Here is a 21,832-nt window from a genome sequence, read left to right on the forward strand (position 1 = left end):
ACTCAAGGAAACAATTAAGCAAAGGGATAAGTTAAACGCAATTGATGTTTTCTTCGGCCGCAACTCGTTCCATGAGAGTACAGACCAGCTGAGTAACAGCCGCATCCCTCTCCTGGTCCCAGGATCAGCTTAAACAAAGAAGGTTGAACTAACATAAGCAACAGCTATGCGCGTGATGGTTGAATAGATGGTGACAACTGAACGCACCTCCAGTTAATCATGCGGGTGCAGAAATCTACGAGAAAATGGTCCTTCACAATACAAGAGATGCCGATAACTACCGCCATTTAAAGGAGTGAAAAAGGCAGCATAATGCTGACCGATGAACCGCTGCGAAGTCTCAACATTGATCTGGCGGCGCTTTAGGAATGTGTGAGGAGTGGTGGCGTGGGTGAGGAGGGGGGGGGGGGTATGCCACTTGATTTCGGGGGGGGGGCCCGGGACCCCCGGGCCCCCCCTTGGGTACGTGCCTGCCTTGGACCCTGGCCATTCGCGTCGATGGCACAGAAGGCCACTAAAACGCTCTTAAAGTACCTCAAGTCGACAGGTCTTGGGAACCATGTGTAGGCTCCGTGCGAACCTTTTACTGTGCGTGAAACTGTGCTCTCTCTTTCTTCTCTCTCCCTCTTCATCCCCTACCCCCTCCCCCAGTGCAGGGTAGCAAACCGGACGTGCGTCTAGTCAACTTCCCTGCCTTTCCTGTCTCCTATTGCTCTCTCTCTCTCTTCTTGGTTATTATATTTTTTAAACGCGCCCTTAGATGTTCTGCTTACTGTGTTCAAGTTCTCGTGTATTGAAGACACCACGTGAGATAGACATTTTGCTCGCCTAAATTGTAAAATATTCGTTTCTGTTTATATTTGTTAGAAAAGAGCATTATTGTGTTATAATGAATGCTTCAGTTCTGGGCTATTCGTAACGGAATTCACAAAAGACACAACAAGTGCAAATTTTGTCCGCCGAAATTTTTTTTCGCTTTTATCGCCCGCAGTCTGTGTTTGAACTTTCATCACAGAATGCAATTGTTGTCTGCACTGTGAGTTACTCTTCCCATGCTTGGTTTACCTTTTCTTGACAGGTTACTGATAAGCAGCCGCGATCAAGTCGGCATGATGTCGGCAGTGCTGCTCTTCGCTGCGGCCACTACCTTTGAGCTTCTGATCTCCTGCTACCAGATGGACATACTGCACGTGTATGGTGTCAGGATTCGTTCCATGCTTCAAGGTCTTATATTCAAAAAGGTACAGCTCTTGGCTAATAGTTCTCAGTGCTCTAAGCTGCTGCTGCTCCTTAGCCCGGCTGTCTAACCGGGTGAGCATTTTCTCACACGGTACGAGTCACTGGCCTCGGAACAGATCCGGGGAACATACAGATCTTGTACAGGCTTAAGACCATGACATTTTGCATATAGTAGCTGCGTGCTTTACGTGGCAGTTCAAATTGCCCCTCTGCCTCTGGCCTTGGCTGCAGTTAGCAGGGCGGCCAACGCGCTGACAGACAGCTGATGTGCTTTCCAGGGCCAAGCAGAAATGTAGGGTTAGTTCAGATTTTTATGGCCGGTGAATTAACCCGGCGAAATCTGACAAGGAATCCATTTTAGCGTGCTTGTACAGCGTAATGTTACAATTCTTTTACAATTATTCGTTGGTTAGTCCTTTGTCAGTGTTCCGAGTGTCATTTTTGTCATCTTTAGAATCAGCCCGTCGTGAACGGTGGTTAATATGAAGGTAATGAATTCGAGGATTTGACAAAAGCCTGTCTGGTCGGGAGCTATCGTGATAAAAGGTAAAAAAGAAGACACCGACCATTACAATTAAGAATACAAAAAGACGTTTCGGCTTGCCTGACGGGAGCCTTGTTCACAATGTAATTGAGGACGTGTGATACATTGTTTATAAAGCTTCAAAATGCGACACAAGCAGGGCGATGCCACGAAGGTAATCTAATCGGAGCGAAAGGAATCGGTACATGAGTTCAGGATTTTATCTCTTGTACCGTGTGCTTTCCTCTATAATCTCGCCAAAATTACCGATCAGTCGTAGAAGTGGTAGCAATAATCTTAGTCAACTGAAGTTCTCTAGCAAATGCGTGAATCTACAAGTATAGGGGCGTTATCGGACTACGGCCTCATGAAAGTGCGGCCGCCCCGGAGGATAATTGAAACGATGACGGAAAGCTCCGGAGGGGCAACTTTCAATTTACTAAGCAAACCAAATATCTATGAACCGCTGAAGGATGGCGAAGTGGACAAGTTGGAAGTGATTCATTGTGAGCAGCGTGCACACAGACGAGGCTTAGGTAAGGACACATGACATGACATAACACATTCGGGCTTTCTATCGATGGACAGTGCTCCTCCTGTGTCCTTCCCTTGGGCCTGGACCGTTTGCCCGCTGCTCACAATGGTAAATTAGCAAGTTTATAACAGGCTTATGCGAGCGAACGTACAAAACCTCTGAGCCGTCGTCAACGGTTCCAGGTGACGAACATGTCAGCCGGCAGCAAGGCCCGCTACCCGATGGGACACATCAGTTCCCTACTGGGCGTCGACTGCTCCCTGCTCTCCAGCTGCGCCTTCGCCATCCCTGTTCCCCTGTTCGGAGTGCTTCTGTACCCTTTCCTCTTCTGGATGCTTGCCGCGCGAGCCGGCGCTGTGCCGTCCCTGTGCTCGGCAGCCTGGGCCGTGCTGGTGCTCGGCTTGCCCTTTTTCGGCTCGTTTCTGCAGAAGCGCTTGTGGGTGAGTGCCACTCATCCATGACGGGGCATCTTTAAAGAAGAATATAGAATAGAATATATTGACGGGAAAGACAGAGAGGTCGACCTGAGCTAGTGCGCCCTAGTCTGTCGCTCTGCCGAATTGTCCGAATTCGAGGGAAACAGTCTGTCGCTACGTTCAACTTGCAGAAAAAGGCAATCCGAGCTCGCGACGAGCGACTCAAGGCGACGTCTGACCTGCTGTCCACCATCCGCGTGGTGAAGATGTACGCCTGGGAAGACGCCCTGCAGGAGAATGTGCACCGATCCAGAGAGGTCGAGCTCAAGTGGCTTCTCAGGGTCAACCTGCTGGATGCCATTCTCGACTGCTTCTACAACTCCACCAGCTCAGTGGTAAATGCCTCTTGCCACCGCGGACACGTTGCCACATGCAGCTACGTATACTGTGTTTGTTTCTCGGTCGAGTCATCCTGTCAGGAAATTTTAGAGCACAACCCTTAGGCGCCCGTTCCTCGGTTCGGCGTCACCGTCACCAGGCGTGACCGCACGAACGCGCTCGTCGTCGTCTTCTTGCACAGCTGGCAACGACGCCGCTCATGACGCAAGCGTTCCCATACTGCACTTCCCTCTGCGAAGGCGCGGATGGCACTGGCCTACTGCCAGTCGGTGCGGTGTTTTAGGCCTGAAATTATTTGCTTAAATATATCGCGAAGTGAAAACACGCATACAGCTAGGGCACACAACACGCTAGGGCACTGGGCAGAGAATTGAAACTCGCGCTGCTTTGTTCCTGAAAAACCGTACGCTCAGAGTTATCTCTTAAGCCGTGAGTCATAGCTAAAGTAAATTTTAGTTGGTGGTAGGCTCGGTGTTGTTGCAACAGGTGCGGTTAGCCTCGCGCGCTTAGCACGCATTCTTTTTTCTCTTCAGAATCACTTGCGTTGTTAGCACTCGTGTTTGATTCCACGTTCATCAACTCGGTATATGGGAGAAAGACAATCAACAGGTGTAGAAATCTCTTTGCTGATTACTACGGGCCTTTCCAGTAATACTGCATCTTGAAAGCAGGCAGGTCGAAGAAACCTCTTTTGTAGACCGTGAAGCAACACCTTACTTTTTTTTTTTGCTTTCCGAATTGCGGGAACATGGAGACGATCTCTTCCACAATACAGATCTCACCAAGCACGGCAAGAAAAAGAAAGGGTGGAAGTGGAAACTGTAGTCATAACTAACCATGCCTGTCTGTAGTTTCAATATATTTACCTTCTGTTGTAGATCACTGGTTCCCTAGCTGCACTGTCCGACACTCTAGACCTTCCGGACCTCCTCCTCACCCTTACACACTCACAATTACGGGGATTTTTATGATGTTGTAATACTTACTACTTCTGCAAATACTTACTACTTAGCCTGAGCAAATCAGTAGCGCAGTGAACGCGTGCCACCACGTCAGCATCACGGGCTGGAAGCATATACCAGTGTGCTTCTTTTTTCGTACGCGCATTGGCGGTCCAGCCACTCGTAACTACCAGTGTAATGAACGACAACAAGGGCAACCGAGGGGGAAACGATATCTGTTAATGAAGGCAAGGGAAGCATACGGAAAATTATTTGTCGTTTTTCATTCAAATGTAGAAATCATAACGTAACAGGACTGAAAGATGGCGAAAGGCTAACTTGCCGCTGCAGCCGAACTCGGAATCTCCGCATTAGGCGCGTGCGTTGCTCTACAAATCGAACTACGGCGACAACTGTTTCCGCGTCCACATTCTCGGGTGTTCGTGTATCTGTACAAGATCCGACATTGGGAGCGGTAGCCAGCGATAGCCGGCGGTAGCCAGCGGTAGCCAGCGGAAGTGGCGCCGGCTGCAAGTAGTTTGCTTCACCCACTTTCGTATCTTTTTACCTCATAAATTAAATGATTTACCCTGTGCTTTCCTCGGCTCCATTATGTGCTGGCTTCACATAAGTGCGTGTATGTGTGTTCTTGTTGTTGCTGTCGTCTTCGTTGTCGCCCAAACCTACTTGTTTTCTGCGCAACTTGCGTTTCAGCTTATGATCATCCTGTTCTCTACGTTCTACGTGCTGGAACCCGACATCGTGCTCACCCCGGCGCTGTCATTCTCGTGCGTGTCACTCCTCTACATGACTGATCTGAGCATGAACGGCTGCGGACAGGCGCTGAGGAATTTCAGCCAGGTGATGAAGTGCTCCTCTTTCTGCGCGTGCACGTGATTAAACTTAGAGGGCGGAAGCTTGGGAACTGAAGGAAAATCATGAAAGTATATTGCCGATATCGCAACGAGCCATGAAAAGGGAGCATGATAGGCAGCATGCTAACTCGGTCACCAGATTCCCGTGAAGGGAACTTGATCCGTGAAATGATGTGAGGTATGGTGGCGCGTTTAATACCAGGTGACCAACATTAATCAGGGGCTCTCTACTATTGTGTCTCACTTAGCCAAGAAACGCGAATATCTGTATTATAATTATAATAATAATATATTATATTAATATATAATAATATATTAAGCGCGAATATCTTGCAATAAAAAGTGGATTATGTAAAGAACACGCCTTTAAAGCGTAGTGGGTAAGGGACACTTACCACAGCATTCCAAATATTGTTCCGGCAGCCTCTAGCAGATTGCCGGAACAACGTTTGGAAAAGTGGGGTAGATATTTATTGTAGATGCCTTATGTTAAAGCTAAAAAAAAGACAGCTACTCCTTATGTGACACACCTCCTTATGGTATTCTGTCATGTAACTTTCTGCAAAATCGAGACTTCTTTAAAGTAATAGGCATGGAATTGCAATCATAGTTATGTTTCGACCTCTACCTGCGCAGCATATGTTTGTATACAAGGAGAATTTACAGGGCGGAAGTTACGGAGTTAACCAGAAGATGCATCCGATTGGCATTGTTATCTTTGCTGTGACGTCGTGGGATAATTATCTAAATAAGTCGGAATTTATAGGCAATGCAAATAATCGTATTTAGCCAAAGCGTTAGAGGAAAAAGTATTTTAACAAATGTCTGATACGTCACGTGCTCTAGAAATACTAGCTATGATGTATATGTGATTTTCTTTCGCATTTTGCTAGGGTTCGCTGGCCCTCAAGAGAATTGCGGATTTCTGTACAGCAGAAGAACAAGAAAACATCGTTGGCTCCGGCAGCCATTTTTCAACAAGGAAAGGTAACCTCTTGAATGAGTCGCACCATGCCGAAATGCAGTGTCAGATTGAGCTGTCTTTTATGTGCATTGTCAAGCAAGATCATTTTTGTAGAAACGCTGGCGTTGTAACGCCCCGACTGGACTTGAAGCAGAAAACCGCCTTTGGCCTTTCGAGCAATTGATGTTACGAGTCAAATCAAGCCACCGCAGTAATAAAGGAATTTAGTTTCAATCGAAGGCGGGACATTGGCCGTGATGGCGAGGTCCAGTGTTGTGCTCGACCTCTTTCTTCACACGGTGTTCTAAGGAGAAAGGGTTTCAGTCCAACGCCATGAAGATACGTATGTAGCACGCAAGCGCTTTGGTGAACGCGGCAGCGGGTTCCACGACGGAGCTTTAGCACATTGGAGCGACCACCTACGTAAGCTTAACGCAAACGTGCTGCACCACGTGGAAGATAAGAATAAAATAAGCGCTTGCTGTCCACAGCCAAGCCAATCCACAGATGCGAGCCAGATCCCTAGCCCAGTTACGGCGCAGTAGCCGCCAATTTTCGCGCAAACGAAGAATCTCGCGCTGTCACGAACAAGCGACAACTACGAGAGCAGCACACCGAGGCCCCTTCCACGTACACCCTTGAGCAAAAGTATACGGACCAGGGATTGCGCGATAAAACTCGTTTTCTCCTCTGTCTGTGAATGCAACTTGACATTAAAGACTGCAGTCTACACATGGCATTACGAATTTTTTCCTGCACTTGTCAGTTTCCGTCTATGCGTGCTAATTACGAATGAAATTCTGTTTTTTCGGTGACCTTGTGGCCCGTATACTTTTGCTCACGGGTGTACGCGCGCAACAGCCGGGTGTGTGCGTACGCGGTGGTCACGTATGCGCATCCCAGACCGTCCTTGTTGCGTTCTGCACATGCGCACGGCGCAGAACGCAGCGCTCTTATTTGCTCAGCGTCGCAGTGCTGAAACTATGTAATATGTGGAGACGACACGGCACGACGCCGCACGAGAGACGACAGCTGCTGCGCAGCAGAAACAGCACCCTGACAGGTATACCAGGCGTTCCATAATGCTGGCGGGATAAGAACGCCGACAGCTGTGTCACGGGCGTCGCACCTCGATGCCGCACGAGATCAGAGTGTTACCCGCCGTGGTTGCTCAGTGGCTGTGGTGTTAAGCTGCTGAGCACGAGGTCGCGGGATCGAATCCCGACCACGGCGGCCGCATTTCGATGGGGGCGAAATGCGAAAACACCCGTGTACTTAGATTTAGGTGCTCGTTAAAGAACCTCAGGTGGTAGAAATTACCGGAGTCCTCCACTACGGCGTGCCTCATAATCAGAAAGTGGTTTTGGCACGTAGATCCCCGTAATCTAATTTTTTTTAATATCAGAGTGGTGGAAAATCCGTCGTCCCTAGTCAGTGAACAACGAAATGGTTAGATATAGCCAATTCATTTAGCTTGACGTTTACACTGCCCGTGCGGCTCAGACCGGTGCGTGCGTCAGGGTGTGCTACGTGCATGCAGCTGCCAGACAGGGACGTCATTGTAAGGGCGCGCAACGCCCATCGCAGCAGGTGAAGCCAGAGCACTGCCCTGGCTCTAGCTGGCAGTACTGATTGAGCGCAGAGTGGCGGTGGGTTGAGTTGGCTTCGTCGCTCTGTTTTTTTTTTTTTTTGAGCTAGACGCGCTGCGTCTCTCTGAAGGCCTAAAACACTCGACGCTTGGTCATCGCGTGCGCGTCAATACCGTGACAGCACGGCGGCACCGGCACCAACACCGACGGCGCGAACGCATCTCGTGTGGCCGTATAATTGCGATCGCGATAAAACAAGTACGCTTTTTTTTTATTGCGCACGTTTCCCAGCAGTAGAAGCCACCAAATTCCCGTAAAAAACTCATTTGTAATTTCATTCCATATCATTGCCATAACATACCTTCATATATACAGCAATATTACCTGTAAAGAAAAGGGAGACATTCGTCAATTCGTTCCATAGCACGGCATTCACATCGCGTTGTATTTACTGCAATGTCGCAGTAAGCATACGTGTGGAAGGTGTAAATATACGTGAAAATATTTAGATATTGTAAATACGCATTGTAATGTCTAGTAAACGTATACTATACAGGGTGTCCTAACTATCACGCACCAAGATTTAAAAATATGCAAATGCAACGTAGCTGGACCGAATCAAGGTAGTATTGCATGCCGTCGCTTGGAGATGTTCAGATTATCTTGTGCATTTCGCCTAATTGCATAATTAGTCTTAAATAATTATTGAACTTCTCAAACATTATAATTCGATCAGAAATGTCCACAAGACAATTGTGGACCAACATGAAAAACTCCCGATGTAGCTTTCTGTTGTTCAATACGTGCTGCCTAAAAGCTTTTCCGAGCGTGAAAGAAGTCCGAGAATACACGCAAAATTTTTGCTCGGCTGGCCACTCGAGGCACTTTGTGTGTATTCGCGAGCTTTTTTCACGCTCGGAAAAACACTTTTATCTCCAAGCCACGGCAAGCAACATTACCTTGATTTTGTCCAGATATTGTGCATTAGCATATGTTTGAATCTTGGTTCGTGATAATTGGCACACCCAATATATAACACATATATATGCTGCAAATTTATATATTGACCATTCTGTATTGACGCATTTTCTTTTTTAAATTTATGCACTATCGCGCAGTATATCGTGATTAGAACCAACGTTATCGTGCAATAGCAACACGTGCGAATATCACTTGACAACAGTTTGCTTATTATTCGACTTACCCAGGTTGTGTGACGATGCAGAGATGCTCCTTTTCGTGGGGAAAGCTTGACGATGACCAAACGGAAGCTCATCTTAATGACATAAATCTGAACATCGAGCCCGGATCTCTCATTGGTATCGTCGGTTTCGTAGGAAGCGGCAAGTCATCGCTACTAGCCGCAATATTGGGAGATATGCACCGCACCAAAGGCAAGGTCACGTGCACGGTACGTACGACGGCGTTGAAGCAGGCGCGAGTATAGTTTTAATAGTTTTGTGTAAGCGAACGTTTGCCATTATAAGCATAGTTCCACTCGTAATGAAAATTCTGAGAGCGCAGTGCCCAGAACGCACTCGTAAGCTAGAAGGTTCTTTGACCTAACAACGGGCCTGCAAGTAGTGATGCGAATCCATCATCTGTAGCGCTATCGATACTAGAGATAGTACTATTGAAAGCATGCTACTGATATCGCTAGTACCATCGAGCGCACTATCCATGCTATTGCAAGTAGTGCACTATTGATGATATAAGATCAAGCGGCGTACCGCACATAAATACATCGGCATAAACTTGGCGACATTTTCAAGTTGCCGACTGATATAAATGAGTGTTACTGACGGCGTATTACTCCAATATTCTTGGTAATATTATTAGTTAGCCAAGAATTCTAAAGCTATTGATCACACTGTCAAGAGCGAAGTATCGCAATACTATCGTTAATCTCTTTTTACGCTATCAATATTTTCAAAATGCTATAGCTGCTATAAATGATCAATTTACCGTTCGTTTCGCTTCACTAGCAGGAAGCCATCACAATTGACGAAAAACATGAAGCGAAATGGCGAGTAATATGTGGCACCCTCGCAATATATTTCCTTCGTTCATCACCTTTATTTTCACTGCGTGCAGGTTACTGTACACTCACGGTTACCACTTGTTTAAACGAATTATTTATTTGGATATATTTGGAAAAGTTTGCAAACATTTCATTTTTTTCTTCACAAAGTACAATACGTTCATAGACTAAATATTGATTCGTGGTATTCGGTGAACGCCGCGAATGGATGTTGTAGGGAAGACAAAGGGAACAGATGAGAACTAATGCAAGCGCAACAATGGAGAATGAGAACCGAGCAAAGGTGGCTAATCTTGCATGCAAATTAGGTTTAGGCAATGAGAATGTTAGGTGTGCGAGAATGGTAAGATGATGTGTATAAACAGTGCTGAATGAAAATACTCAAGCGCTTCTGCGGGTTGACGCATTAGCATTGGAGAGAAAAGGGAAGTTTCAGCCTACATGCTGAGTGTTCAAATAGACGTTTACATATGTAATAGTTCTGCAGAAAGCCCCTAGGTGGAGAGAAGTAATTAATTAAGTTTACGTAGTAATATTTGTGATGTGGAAGGTTCCACATGAATAATATTGCAGCTAGCTTGTTGGCTATTGGTCCTATCATTGCACACACATTTCAAAGTATTATAAAAGTAACAACTTTTTTTAAAGCGAGAGCCCAGCCTCCGGGGATCCGCAGAGAGAAAGCAAGGTTGACGATGACTTGGCATTTTTATGTTGTTTTTCGCGGCCCTCAGAAGATCACTGCCCGGAAGATATGGCCCATCTTTCTAAAGGACTTCTCAATTTCTAATAGAGAATTATCTCTCTTGGACCGCGCAAATCACGAAAGACTTTCAATATTATTTCTTATTTTCAGGGTCGTGTTGCCTTTGCACCTCAGCTGCCAAACGTGCACAACATGACAATTAGGGACAACATTCTTTACGGAAAACCGATGGACCCTGTTTTCTACGAGCAAGTGATTCGGAGCTGCCAACTGATGAATGACATCAACAAGCTGCAAGCAGGAGACATGACCGAAGTCGGCGAGAAGGTGCGTATCACGCCTTGATAGATAACAGAACAAAGTATTTTAACTTTAACACACTTGCAAGTGCCCATATACGATTCACGTGGCTCCATTTCTGTACCAGCGGTCAGAAAAATACGCGTTTTTCGTCTACATTAGTGCTTTGGTGAATATCTGATGTTGTCAATAACATGGACACTTTTTCAATTTGTGCGCAATGACGTAGAAATGACATGGTCGTGAAACACCGAACATGTCCGCGCAATCATTTCATGCGCACGAACCGAGTGTTGCAGTGCCTTGGATGTGATTGTTACAATTAGAAAATGGCCATGTTACGAGCCCCGAAAACAGGCGCTCGAACGTTTGCGTAAAATGGTTTACGCGCGCAAAGGTATTCTAGATGTGTTCACAGTGTCAACAGGCGCCCATTAAACGACAGCTCCCTTTCGTGTTGCCGAGTTTCAGTCGCTCCAAAATGATGAAATACTCAAGGACCGGGAACGCCACACTGTCACAACTGTTAAAGCAGCGTAATGTATTCTTTAAGACTGTGGAGTGAAATACGTTCCGGAAACCAACATTGCGCGTGATGCATTAGCGTTGAAAGTTCTTACGTACAACTACAGAAACAACCTTAACATAATTATTGAGAATACAGAAGAAAATACTGAGGCTCATACACAACTCTGCCATTCTAGCACCTAGTGACCCACTATTTAGAAAATGTAAGATAATCAAAGTGAACGACATATATCAGTAAACAAACAACTACGAGAGCACTATCTTAGCTGCAAGCGCTCAAACTTTTTGTTCATGGGGATGGCGAATCTTTGTAAAGGAAAATGCCTATGAAACAAGAAATACAACAATGTGGAGCGTTCCTTATTTTCGTACTAATTATGGCTTTCAAATGCTTTGATGTACTCTTCCACGAATTCTAAATAATTACAATAACAAAGCAATAGATGTGTCTCGTTTAAGTGTAGCAAAATTAGCGGCTCTTTTTGGGATGTAAACTATGTAGTGATTTAAGTGCAGCAGATTTATCAGCTCTTGTTTGACCTAGGTTTAGAATATAGGGTTTTACAGCGGTTTTCTTTGTTGTAAAAGCTAAGTATAACCTATGTTATGGCTTGATCTTTATTGAAAACAATGTATCTCTTTCAATAACAGTGCTGTGGTATTGTTTACAAAGGGGTCGAAGGATTCCTGATGCCGTTATTTCAATTGCTTTTCCCTCCGCTTGCTATTACGCTGTACTCGAACGAAGAAAATAAACCAATCAATCAATCAACCATATCCATCTAGATATACGCTTATCGCGGCTACTTTGCGTTTATGAAAGATCAAGGGACAAAAAGAAAAGCTTTTCTTCGCTTCATTTTAAAACTCCAGTCTTCCTACAGGCTGAAAATATTTGGTGGTGCGTTTTACGTAACCTGTTATTCTTCGTAAAAATAAATAGTTGACTACCTTACCTTTCGTCGATATTGGCGCAGGGCACGAACCTGAGTGGAGGTCAAAAGCAGCGCATTTCTTTGGCCCGCGCTGTTTACAGCCAGAGTGACATCTACTTGCTTGACGACCCTCTCAGTGCTCTGGATCCGGTCGTGGGCAGCCGAGTGTTCAGGGAGGTCATCGGAAATCGTGGAATGCTCAGGAACAAGGTAATATTTGTCGTTGAAATGACTTCCCTCTGCTCAGTACGCATTTCCTTGATTTTCAGTCACAGATATAGCGCTTCCGTTAAGGCATAATCTTGCACCCACTGGTTTAGCATAGTGAAGATTCGGGAGGACCAGCGCTTATACGAAGCGTGCAGAAAAGAGCAGCACACATATTGGGCGCTGCAAATCGATGTTTTCACCATTAAGTTTGCTGATGAGTGCAAATCGGTTTATAGCTCACATTCTTACAACCGTGAAGGTGTGAAGGTGTGGCTTGTAGACAGTAAACACCCTTACGGGTGCAAATCAGCTTGCTTTGCAACGTATGTGTGTCGCTGTTTTTCTGTGTGCTTCCCTCCCGAATCAGGCATATGGCTTCAATGAAGCATTTTTTTTTCGGCTTCTTTCCTTCCGTACTCTGTTTTGTGAGTGTGCCGTTCAGTTGTTGACGAATGACTTTGCAGACACGAATCATGGTCTGCAATCAAGGGCACTACTTGCACAACATGGACAAGCTGGTTCTCGTTGACGCAAAGCGTATCAAGGTGTACGACAAACTTGAAGATCTTGTCACAGACCCGGAATCACCGAGGAACTTCCGAGAAGCTCTCGAACAGCGCAGATCACGAGATCAGAGCAAAACTGGGTGAGAATATCGACTTCACTTACATTCAGCTGCTTAAAGACTTCCAAGTTTAGATGCATTTTATTTATTAAAAATCTGGCGTAAAACATCGTGCGGTGATTGTTAAAGTCAGACGATAGCTGCCCAGTAGAGCTGTTCACTTATGCTGCTGGGGACGCTTATGGGGGGCTTCATTGTTTAATAATATGAGGTGTGTGTGTACAGTGATGTGGCATTGCCTCCAGTATCGGCCTTCGCTCACATTAGAACCATTAGGAGGACACGTAGCTGGTGCTGATATTAAAAGTGACCAGTAAAACTGCAACCTTATATTATCTTAGGGTAGGCCCAGTTTATTCGACCCTCAATGTGATTAACAGCTGATAAAAAAAATCGCTTTAAAGTACTTCCTGATTTAAGTCATCGACATCCGCGGTGACGTTAAAACATCTCGCCTTTATTTTTTTCAGCACTGCTAACGAAGAAATGGAAGAAAACGACACAGTTGGACGAATAACTCAAGAAGAGCTGGGTTCTTCCTCAAAAGTGAGAATGTATTTTTGATAGCAGATGTCCCAGCATTTTCAACAAGTGTGCGAGTTACTCGACTGCTCTGCTGAAAAGTATTACTTGTTACACAAAGCTAGTGGATTGACCTCGTTCTGTGACACCTTAAAGCAGGGCCAATTAGTTTGTCAGACATCTTAATTAGAGGGTTGCAATGGGAGGCGATCGCTTGGTAAAGTTCGTGCTCAATTTTTTACGCAACAAGCTCATACAAGCGCATGAGCTAGTTGAAAAAGAAGAAGGTGATAGCAGAGACCAGTGGAAGTCTAGGAGAACAAGGGGAAGTAGAATTGGGTGGGGAAAGAAACACACACACGTATGAACTAACAAAAAATTGTTGTGAAATTTACTGCCTGTACTTATACGCGTACCGGACAGACGTGATGTCACGTCAATTTTCTTATTGCACTTCCTCAACTTAACCCATCGGTTTCTCCTCTTTCTGCCGTGAGAGGAGTTAGCTTAAGATGACAACATTGGGAACTCTATGTAGGCCTTCATCACTACGAAAAAGCGAGCATGCCTACCATCGCGGAGACGCAGACATCTGTATTAAGCAGTCTGCCTAACTATGTAATGCTGCCTTCCCATGTGCTTCCCGTCTTCCGCCTGGTCTGTGTTGTTTTGTGTGCAGCGCCCAGTCACAGCCGCAACTTAATCCCGCTGGGGAGCACCGATCTTCAAATAAAAAGCTACTAATAGTGACACCGTGGGCTGGAATATTAAAAGAAAATGTCCCGCGAAACTGCCCCAGCCGTGACACGCGCCTAAACGCACAAAAGACTGCCAAATTTCCAGCCCGACCCACCGCGGTTACTCAGTGTCTATGTCGTTGCGGTGCTGAGCTCGAGGTCATCGATTCGAGCCTGGCCATGGCGGCCGCATTCCGAAGGGGGTGTAATGCGAAAACGCTCGTGTATCCAAGTGGTCTAAATAATCCCGAGCCCCACTACGGCATGCCTCTAATCATGTAGTGGTCCTAGCAAGTTGAGCCCGAGATTTTCTTTCTTTATTTTTATTTTATTTCATTATTTGTTGTTGTTGTTGTTGTTGTTGTTGTTGTTGTTGTTGTTGTTGTTGTTGTTGTTTTTGTTGTTGTTGTTGTTGTTGTTGTTGTTGTTGTTGTTGTTGTTGTTGTTGTTGTTGTTGTTGTTGTTGTTGTTGTTGTTGTTCTTGCTGTTGTTCTTGCTGTTGTTGTTGTTACCATTGGTGGCGCGGCAGGCGGCGCTAGAGCGTCGGGTGGCAGCGCATCCGTGAACATGGCTTTTCTGCAAATAAGTACGCTTTCAACGCACGAGGCCCACGCATTGGCGAATATGGCCGTGAGCGGCCCGTGAAAACGAACGTGGAACTCTGCTCCCTTCCGGGGAGCATGTACAGGGACGTTATACACGGCTTACTCGCCACAGTGCTGTCACGCAATTTTGCGAATGCCATGTGACGTGTAGAGCACATTCAAATGCACATATATTGTTATGAAGCTTGCTGTTCATCGACGGAAATATGCTGATGACTTCTTTGGGCATTGAGCAAGATTTTTAGTCATTTATCTTGAGTTGCGGGTGGCGCCCCTCTTTGTGTGAGATACCAGAAAACAAATCGATAGGAAGTCCTCGGGGCAATGCGATTTCACAATTAGGAAGCCAGGAGTGCTTGGCGAATATCTTTATAAAAGTGTGGCATGCAGGCATGCCTGCATGAACACTTATTCTCTGAAAGAGAGCTCGACGTTGAGTGTTATACTTCCGCCCATGGGACATATTTGGTACCTTTTTTAAAAAATTTCGTTTTATTTCAGACAGGTTGGCAGCTTCTAGGCATTATGTTGCGCCTGGCTCAGTGGCCTGCCCTCGTCGGGGTGCTCGCGTTCCTGGCTGCAGCCTGCGCCTTCGCGTATGAGCAGATCTGGATCAAGGAGTGGACGGACGCCTCGAGCCGCGCAGCCGCAGGCTCAACAGTCAAACAACTGCCCTGGGTTCAAATGCTGGTATCATTGTGCGTCATAGACGGTACGTTTATTCAGAGTTATCGCTACTTGGAGGCGAAGGAGGGAAAAGGAGCGAAATGACGGGGCGTACATTAAACCAAGAGGGAGATTTGCTGATCTCGTCGCCGATCAACATCTAACGTGTTTTGCGCTTTGTCAATTTAATTCTGAAGAGACAGCCTAGGGTCTTCGATCCGAGAAGTAGAGAATTTTACAGTTGCCATTATTCAGCATGAAGTTGATTAGTGAGAGAATTACGATAAAAGACATTGTCACCGCTTATTCGCAGGCGATGTTGTGTCCCTCTAGGCCAGTTTATGTACTGAATTGGTGAAGCGTCTTCTTCCTATAAGAGGATTTGCACTTGTCTATGTGGCTTTCGTAGGAAGACGTAAAGATCTTCGACCCGTTTGTTGCAATACTTCTTTGAAATACTGGGTGACACAGCCCGGTGAGCATAACATTACTTGCACAGGTAAGGAAGCCCCTCGCTAATGACGTCATACAACTTTCCTGTTGCAGTGGCCCTCCGTATCGTGGGGAGCGTCCTGCTGAGTCTGTCCGCGAAGCGACTGTCACGCTCACTGCATAATGAAATGCTGAGCCACGTGCTTTGCAGTCCAGTGTCCTTCTTTGACGCTTGTCCGCGCGGGAGGATACTGAACCGATTCTCGGCTGACATCGACTTTATCGACTCGCGATCGTTCCTAAGCGGCAAGCAAAGCGTTCAGAACACGCTCATCACACTCGCCAAGATAGCGGTCATCGGAACCCAGTCTCCCATAGTGCTGGGTGTCACGGCTGTCGCCATCGTACTGGCCGGATACGGAATGGTCAGTGTGCCATTTTCATCACACTTACGTTCAAACTGAAGCAGGGTAGCGATGACCCACATCCTTTGCAAGAAAGTTCAGCAGAAGGCTATCGAAGAAAACCGCAGTGTATCTTACGCAACGCACCAGTTATCCCGATTTTGTACGTTAACGTACAGTCCCGAGCACAACTTTGGAAGCCACAGATGCTGCGAATATTTTTTTTTGGCAGTCTAAGCAGGCAGGCTGAAATCAAGTGATACATCCTATGGGTGCCTGTTCAACCAATGCAATGCACTGAGACATCTTTACGTTGCCCTACTGTGCTAGTAAAAATTCACTTTTTTCTTTTACTAACTTTTGCTCTCGACTGTACATCGATATATGGAAGCTGTGAATACACCAGCATATCGTTACTTACAACCTGATTGTATTCTGTTCCCATGTAGTTTTAACCCATACAGGGCTATGTCGACAGGTCAAATCAATTGCAATGTGGCAAACATCGGGCTCTCAGTAAACATTGCTTAGTCAACATTGCATGATTTCGCTTCTGGCGGCACTGGACTAATACATTAACTTAGCTAACTCTTAATTGCGTAAGTCATTGAATGGTTTTACCGGACTTCTTGTGCGAAGCGGGAATTTGTAAGGGTGCCCTCACGATCCAGATCTATGGGGTCAGGGGGGAATGGTTTCCACGTGCACGACATTTTCACACCCAGAGCGTAATGCGGGGCAATTTCTCATTGTTCCCCCCGCAGAGCCTGGCCGTCAAGGCTTCGCACTGCGCCCGCTTCTTCGAGAGCGTGGCGATATCGCGCATGCTGCAGCACGTGACCGAGACCGTCGACGCGCTGAGCAGCGTGCGAACGTACGGCGTGGCCGACCGGTTCCGGAGGCACTTCTGCCGACTCACGGACGAGACCATGCGCGGCTACTCGAGCTTCGGCACCGCGTACCGGTTCACGCGCACGCTCACGTCCACGTCGGGGTTCGTGGTCGTCGTGTGCACGCTCCTGGCCAACACGGTGTTCGCCGGACCCGACGGACCGGACCCCAGCAGTCTGGGCCTGGCGCTCAGCTCGGCTACCTCGGTGTGCAAGCATGCCCTATTGTTATGCTTGCTGTTCTGTCGTTCTCTCTTCTTTCATAGACGGCGATCTTGTAGAGAGAGGTGTATATAAACGAGATGCGAATGGCGAAGAGGTTAACCGAAAGATAAATATCCAGTGTGCTACCCCTGAACTGGGGAAGGGGTAAGGGAAGACAGACGATCTTATATGACACGTGCTATAGTTTTGGCTTGCTTGATAGTGTACTGTGGCATTGCACTTAAGTGTTTGTGACCGCGCAAAGTAAACTACTTAAGAGGAAGCTTTAGCTCGGGCCCAACTCCGACGCGGCCTATTCAAATACATGTAAAAACGCAAAAACGTTTTTCTGAGATAACCCCTGGACTGATTTTGATGAAATTTGTTGCATTTGAGAGAGTAAGATAAATTCTAGTGACTGTTGGAAGCAGAATTTTGATTTAGGGCTTGAATTTTGTTACAAAGATTTTCAAAAATTCTGAAGTTTGAAAAAAATAGAAGCATGAAGTTTACAAACTAATAGCTCTGCATCAAGAACAGATATCGTGGTTCTGTAAACGACATCCATTAGATCATTCAAAGCGGACAAATATTATAAGTCATTTTACATCTTACGTGAATTTGTTACATTGTTTACGAGGGTTCTGCAAAAGTTGTAATTACATATTATTACATATTTTGAGGTTCAGGTGTAACATATCAATTTTTTCCGCTTTAGATGTGCTATCAGATACAATTCACAGAATTGCAATATCATTTTTTCTTGTTGAGTTACAGAGTTGTAAACTTGATAGTTTCGTTTTCGGAAAATTTGCAATTTTTGTCAATTTTTTATAAAATATTGACGGCCTAACTCAAAAATTCGAAACCAACAGTCACTAGATTTTAAGTTTTTCCTTTAAATGCAGCAAACCTAGTCAAATTTAGTGCAGTGGTTGCGGAGAAAAACGAATTCTCCTTTTGCATGTATTTAGATAGGAGCACTCGAGCTAAAGCTTCCTCTTAAGTTCTTTTCACTCCCACAATATATCGATAAATTAATTGGAAGTAGCACTTGTGTTTATTTTTCTTTGCGACGAGAACTTGCGTCATTGAGGCATAAGCAGTATTTCATGGTAGCTGATGTCGTGCATCCAGCGATCGGAGCTGTTCTTGTCCCTGGCGTGCGTCTGCATTCCCGCGCTAGATGATCACAAAACGCTTGCATCACACTTTCTGCAACAGCCTCAAGATACAATGCTAATAGATATTAACACCACGTGTCGGCTAGTAAAGTGTCCCCAGAATTTCCGGCTGATGAAAATATGGAATCAGATTGAAATGAGAAAGCATTTAGTGACATTTTTTGTGACTCGCAGGTTCCTTTGGCACTGATGACACTGTGCGTGATGCTGTTCAACGTGCTGCAAATGGTCGTCTCTTTTGAGCGCTGCGTCGAGTACACCGAGCTTCCGCCAGAGGTATGGCTTGCGCATACAGCGTTGGCGGACGTACAAAAAATCTTCTCGGTTAAAACACAAAATACCGCATAATAAATTGCTGTAGCATGCGCTGGCGCCGAAAACAGTAGCACATCGTGAACTACTCGCAGAAATGCTATTCACCTCTAGATCTGAGCCTAGCTTCCGTATTCCTCCGTCAAGCCAACTTAGGCAAAGGAAATCGATGATAGCATCACCACTCGACAGAAATGGTCGCTGTGCTTCTGTAACCGCACCCCCACCCCCCCACCCCCCCCTCCGGCAGTTCGTAAGCTAGAGTCGGCCGAGAGGTCTTCAGCCGAGAGGTGGCGTTGTAGTCAACTCGGTGGAGTGGAGGAAGTTTCGAATCGAGGAACTTTTTGACAATACGCGAGTATAAGTTGTTTTACCCATTGGGACTTGGTGAACGCTCGGAATACGTCCCATTCCTATAGCGTCGCGTGAAAACTGCAGTCGTTGCCTCAGAGGAATCCTGCTAGTCCCAGGTCCTTGCTGGCAGTATTCGTCGTGAGGGTTTCATCGCTTGCTTTAGTTTATTCCTATGTAGCCATCAGCTCTGGCCGGTCTGTTGCACAGGACGACCTGCCGCCTACGTGGGGCGAAGAACAGAGAGCCGCAGCTGACAAGGCCCTGTTAAGCTGGCCCAGCGAAGGCAAGGTCGAGTTCCAAAGCTACTCGGCATCCTACCGGCCCGGCGTCCTGCCTAACGTTCTCAATGGTGTCACGTTGGTTGTGAATCCTAAGGAGAAGGTAAGTGTTATCAAGTAGCCTACTCCACTACTCATCTTGCTGACTATGTAACAAAGTTCACCTAAATTGCGTAGAAAAATAATTCTTTCCAACGACAACCGCTAAACTTGCTACACTTGCTGGAGAAAGCTGTAAAACTTTCGAAGTAATTTAACATCTTTTGTTGAGGCTGGTCGCACAGTCGTGACCTGCGGAAAATACCGTACCTCTCTCGCTAAAGATGTACACCAGGATTGGGATATTACGACTATAGTATTCCAATGCCATTCTTTCTCGCGCTTCCTCAGTGATCCTATTGTTAAAAAATGTCGCAGTTTCACCCGAAAGGTGAAGCATTGATTGTGATTGCAAATTACTGGACAGCTATCGAAGTAAGGATAGTAGTTTTATCGGCCGTTTAAACTTGTAAAGATATGTGCACTATGTTAACAATGAGCGCGGTGTCACGCGCGGATGTGCAAACATGACCACATCTCACGCGATGACCGCGGAAACTCGCTGTCAAAACGCTGGAGCGAGGAAGCGCGGCAGCAGCAGTGAGCGAATCGGCATTAGCGCTGCCTGTCCCATCAACGCGCGCTAAACCCCGAAAACACAGCGCGCGAGCTAAACCTCGAATACCGCTTTGAAGCATCGAACTCGTGGCTGAGTGGTAGCGTATCCGTCTCACACTCCGGAGACCCTGGTTCGATTCCCACCCAGCCCATCTGGCAAGTTGTTTTTTATTCATTAAGTGCCTGCTGGGATTTATCGCTCACGGCCGACGCCGCCGACGCCGACGACACCGGCTTTTCTGCCACATGAGCTCCTTAACGCTGTCGCGTTAAAACAGAGCGCACGGCGGACTCCGTGCCCGTCACACGTGGGTTGCAAGATACAGCGGCCCGGGCGGGCGCGCGAAGCTGCCCAGGCCTGCCGGAGTAGAACGCTCCTCTCTCCTCCCTACCTCCCTCCCGAAGCCTTGCGCGCGATGAAAGACGGCGCGCTTCCTCCCCGCTTTCCTTCCTTTCGTGCGTGAAATTGAGCCCGGCTCACTCTCGCACGCTTTCACTCGGACATACAGCAGCGGCGGTTTTATTGCCCTTCGACTTTATACAGAACCTCACGGCGACGGCGACGGCGACGCTAGGGCAGAAATGCGTTCGGAGGCTCCATATAATTGATATCTCAACAAAATTTAAATTCATATACTGCGTGCTAAAACCGCGATATGATGCTGAGGCACGCAACATCATATCGGGGGTGGGGAGACTCGGGATTAATTTTGACCACCTGGAGATCTTTAACGTCCCCTAAAATATAAGCACACTAGCGTTTTTTTCATTTCACGCCCCATCGAAATTCGGCAGGGGAAGCTGTGATCGAACCAGTGACCTCGAGCCCAGCAGCGCAACGTCGTAGCCACAGGGCTACCGCGGCGGATTGTCCGAGGGCTGCTCCGCCTACGTTATCAGCGGGATCAGCCGGCCGTTCACGGTGTGTGATACGAGTCGCATGGACTCGGGCGGAAGGACTTTTTACGTCATATTGGCCCTGATGACGTAGATTCCTTCCTACAAAAGCTACAAGAGGGACCTGTGGCGCCAGTGACTACAGCAGCTGCAAGTGTGGCGGTGAAGCCGGCATGCGAATGACGAGTGGAAGGTGGATTTCCCTAAAATTCGTCCTTGTGGCTTGAAACGGACTTGTGACTTCGCAAACTGATCATTTTCAGCAATGTATTGAAGCTGATGTCGCAAGAACTCGCAGTGATTATGCATGCGTGCAGAGTTTCATTGCATTCATGCTTTGAGATATATATGAGGTGGTGGTAATCGAGAAACAATAAGCCACACGAGCGTTTTAACTATGCCTGAAATAGCCCTCGGCGATAGGTTTGTTATTGGCAATTGGCATTCCCGAGTGGTCTTCCTCACAAGTAATGGCCGAGCCTAGTGGTTCTTAGTAGCGATGATCCAGCTAGAAACGGTTAATTAAGCATGACGTGATCGATGATCTGAATCGATCGCAAGCATGAAGTTGAAAGCGAGATACATCTAATTAAAATATGTCCGTCAGTATACGCTCTCTTGAAGGGGAAATAAGCATCGTTAGCTCTGGTACTAGTTCCTCATTTAGTGGACGCTTAATGCATCTTGCGTAAGCGACGACACCGCGTTTTTAATGGCATTTCCGAACTGGAGCCACATTCATCTATGTCTGTGCATTTGCTTCTCTGGGCGTTTTACACGTTTTGATCTGTGGGCCCGAGCAGAACTTTTCTACATTGTTCTGCAATCGTCTTACGACCCTAACTCATTTATTTCTTCTTTTGC

General features: G+C 46.5%; 1 protein-coding gene across 2 annotated transcripts in view; it reads left to right on the plus strand.

The window, feature by feature from the left end:
* Positions 1 to 21,832, plus strand: part of LOC135914462 (ATP-binding cassette sub-family C member 2-like) — a 62,939-nt gene that overhangs the window by 34,155 nt on the left and 6,952 nt on the right. For both annotated transcript variants that reach the window (XM_065447326.2, XM_065447327.2), the window contains 15 exons: positions 1,079 to 1,241; positions 2,480 to 2,737; positions 2,905 to 3,108; positions 4,768 to 4,914; positions 5,822 to 5,915; positions 8,690 to 8,892; positions 10,379 to 10,555; positions 12,034 to 12,201; positions 12,666 to 12,847; positions 13,297 to 13,372; positions 15,192 to 15,402; positions 15,903 to 16,213; positions 16,957 to 17,289; positions 18,645 to 18,746; positions 19,344 to 19,517. In XM_065447326.2, coding sequence (XP_065303398.2) covers positions 1,079 to 1,241; positions 2,480 to 2,737; positions 2,905 to 3,108; positions 4,768 to 4,914; positions 5,822 to 5,915; positions 8,690 to 8,892; positions 10,379 to 10,555; positions 12,034 to 12,201; positions 12,666 to 12,847; positions 13,297 to 13,372; positions 15,192 to 15,402; positions 15,903 to 16,213; positions 16,957 to 17,289; positions 18,645 to 18,746; positions 19,344 to 19,517 — 2,803 coding nt within the window. The remainder of the gene's footprint in view (positions 1 to 1,078; positions 1,242 to 2,479; positions 2,738 to 2,904; positions 3,109 to 4,767; positions 4,915 to 5,821; positions 5,916 to 8,689; positions 8,893 to 10,378; positions 10,556 to 12,033; positions 12,202 to 12,665; positions 12,848 to 13,296; positions 13,373 to 15,191; positions 15,403 to 15,902; positions 16,214 to 16,956; positions 17,290 to 18,644; positions 18,747 to 19,343; positions 19,518 to 21,832) is intronic.

The sequence above is a fragment of the Dermacentor albipictus genome, chromosome 6, assembly GCF_038994185.2.
Source record: "Dermacentor albipictus isolate Rhodes 1998 colony chromosome 6, USDA_Dalb.pri_finalv2, whole genome shotgun sequence".
In the NCBI taxonomy this organism is placed as follows: Eukaryota; Metazoa; Arthropoda; class Arachnida; order Ixodida; family Ixodidae; genus Dermacentor; species Dermacentor albipictus.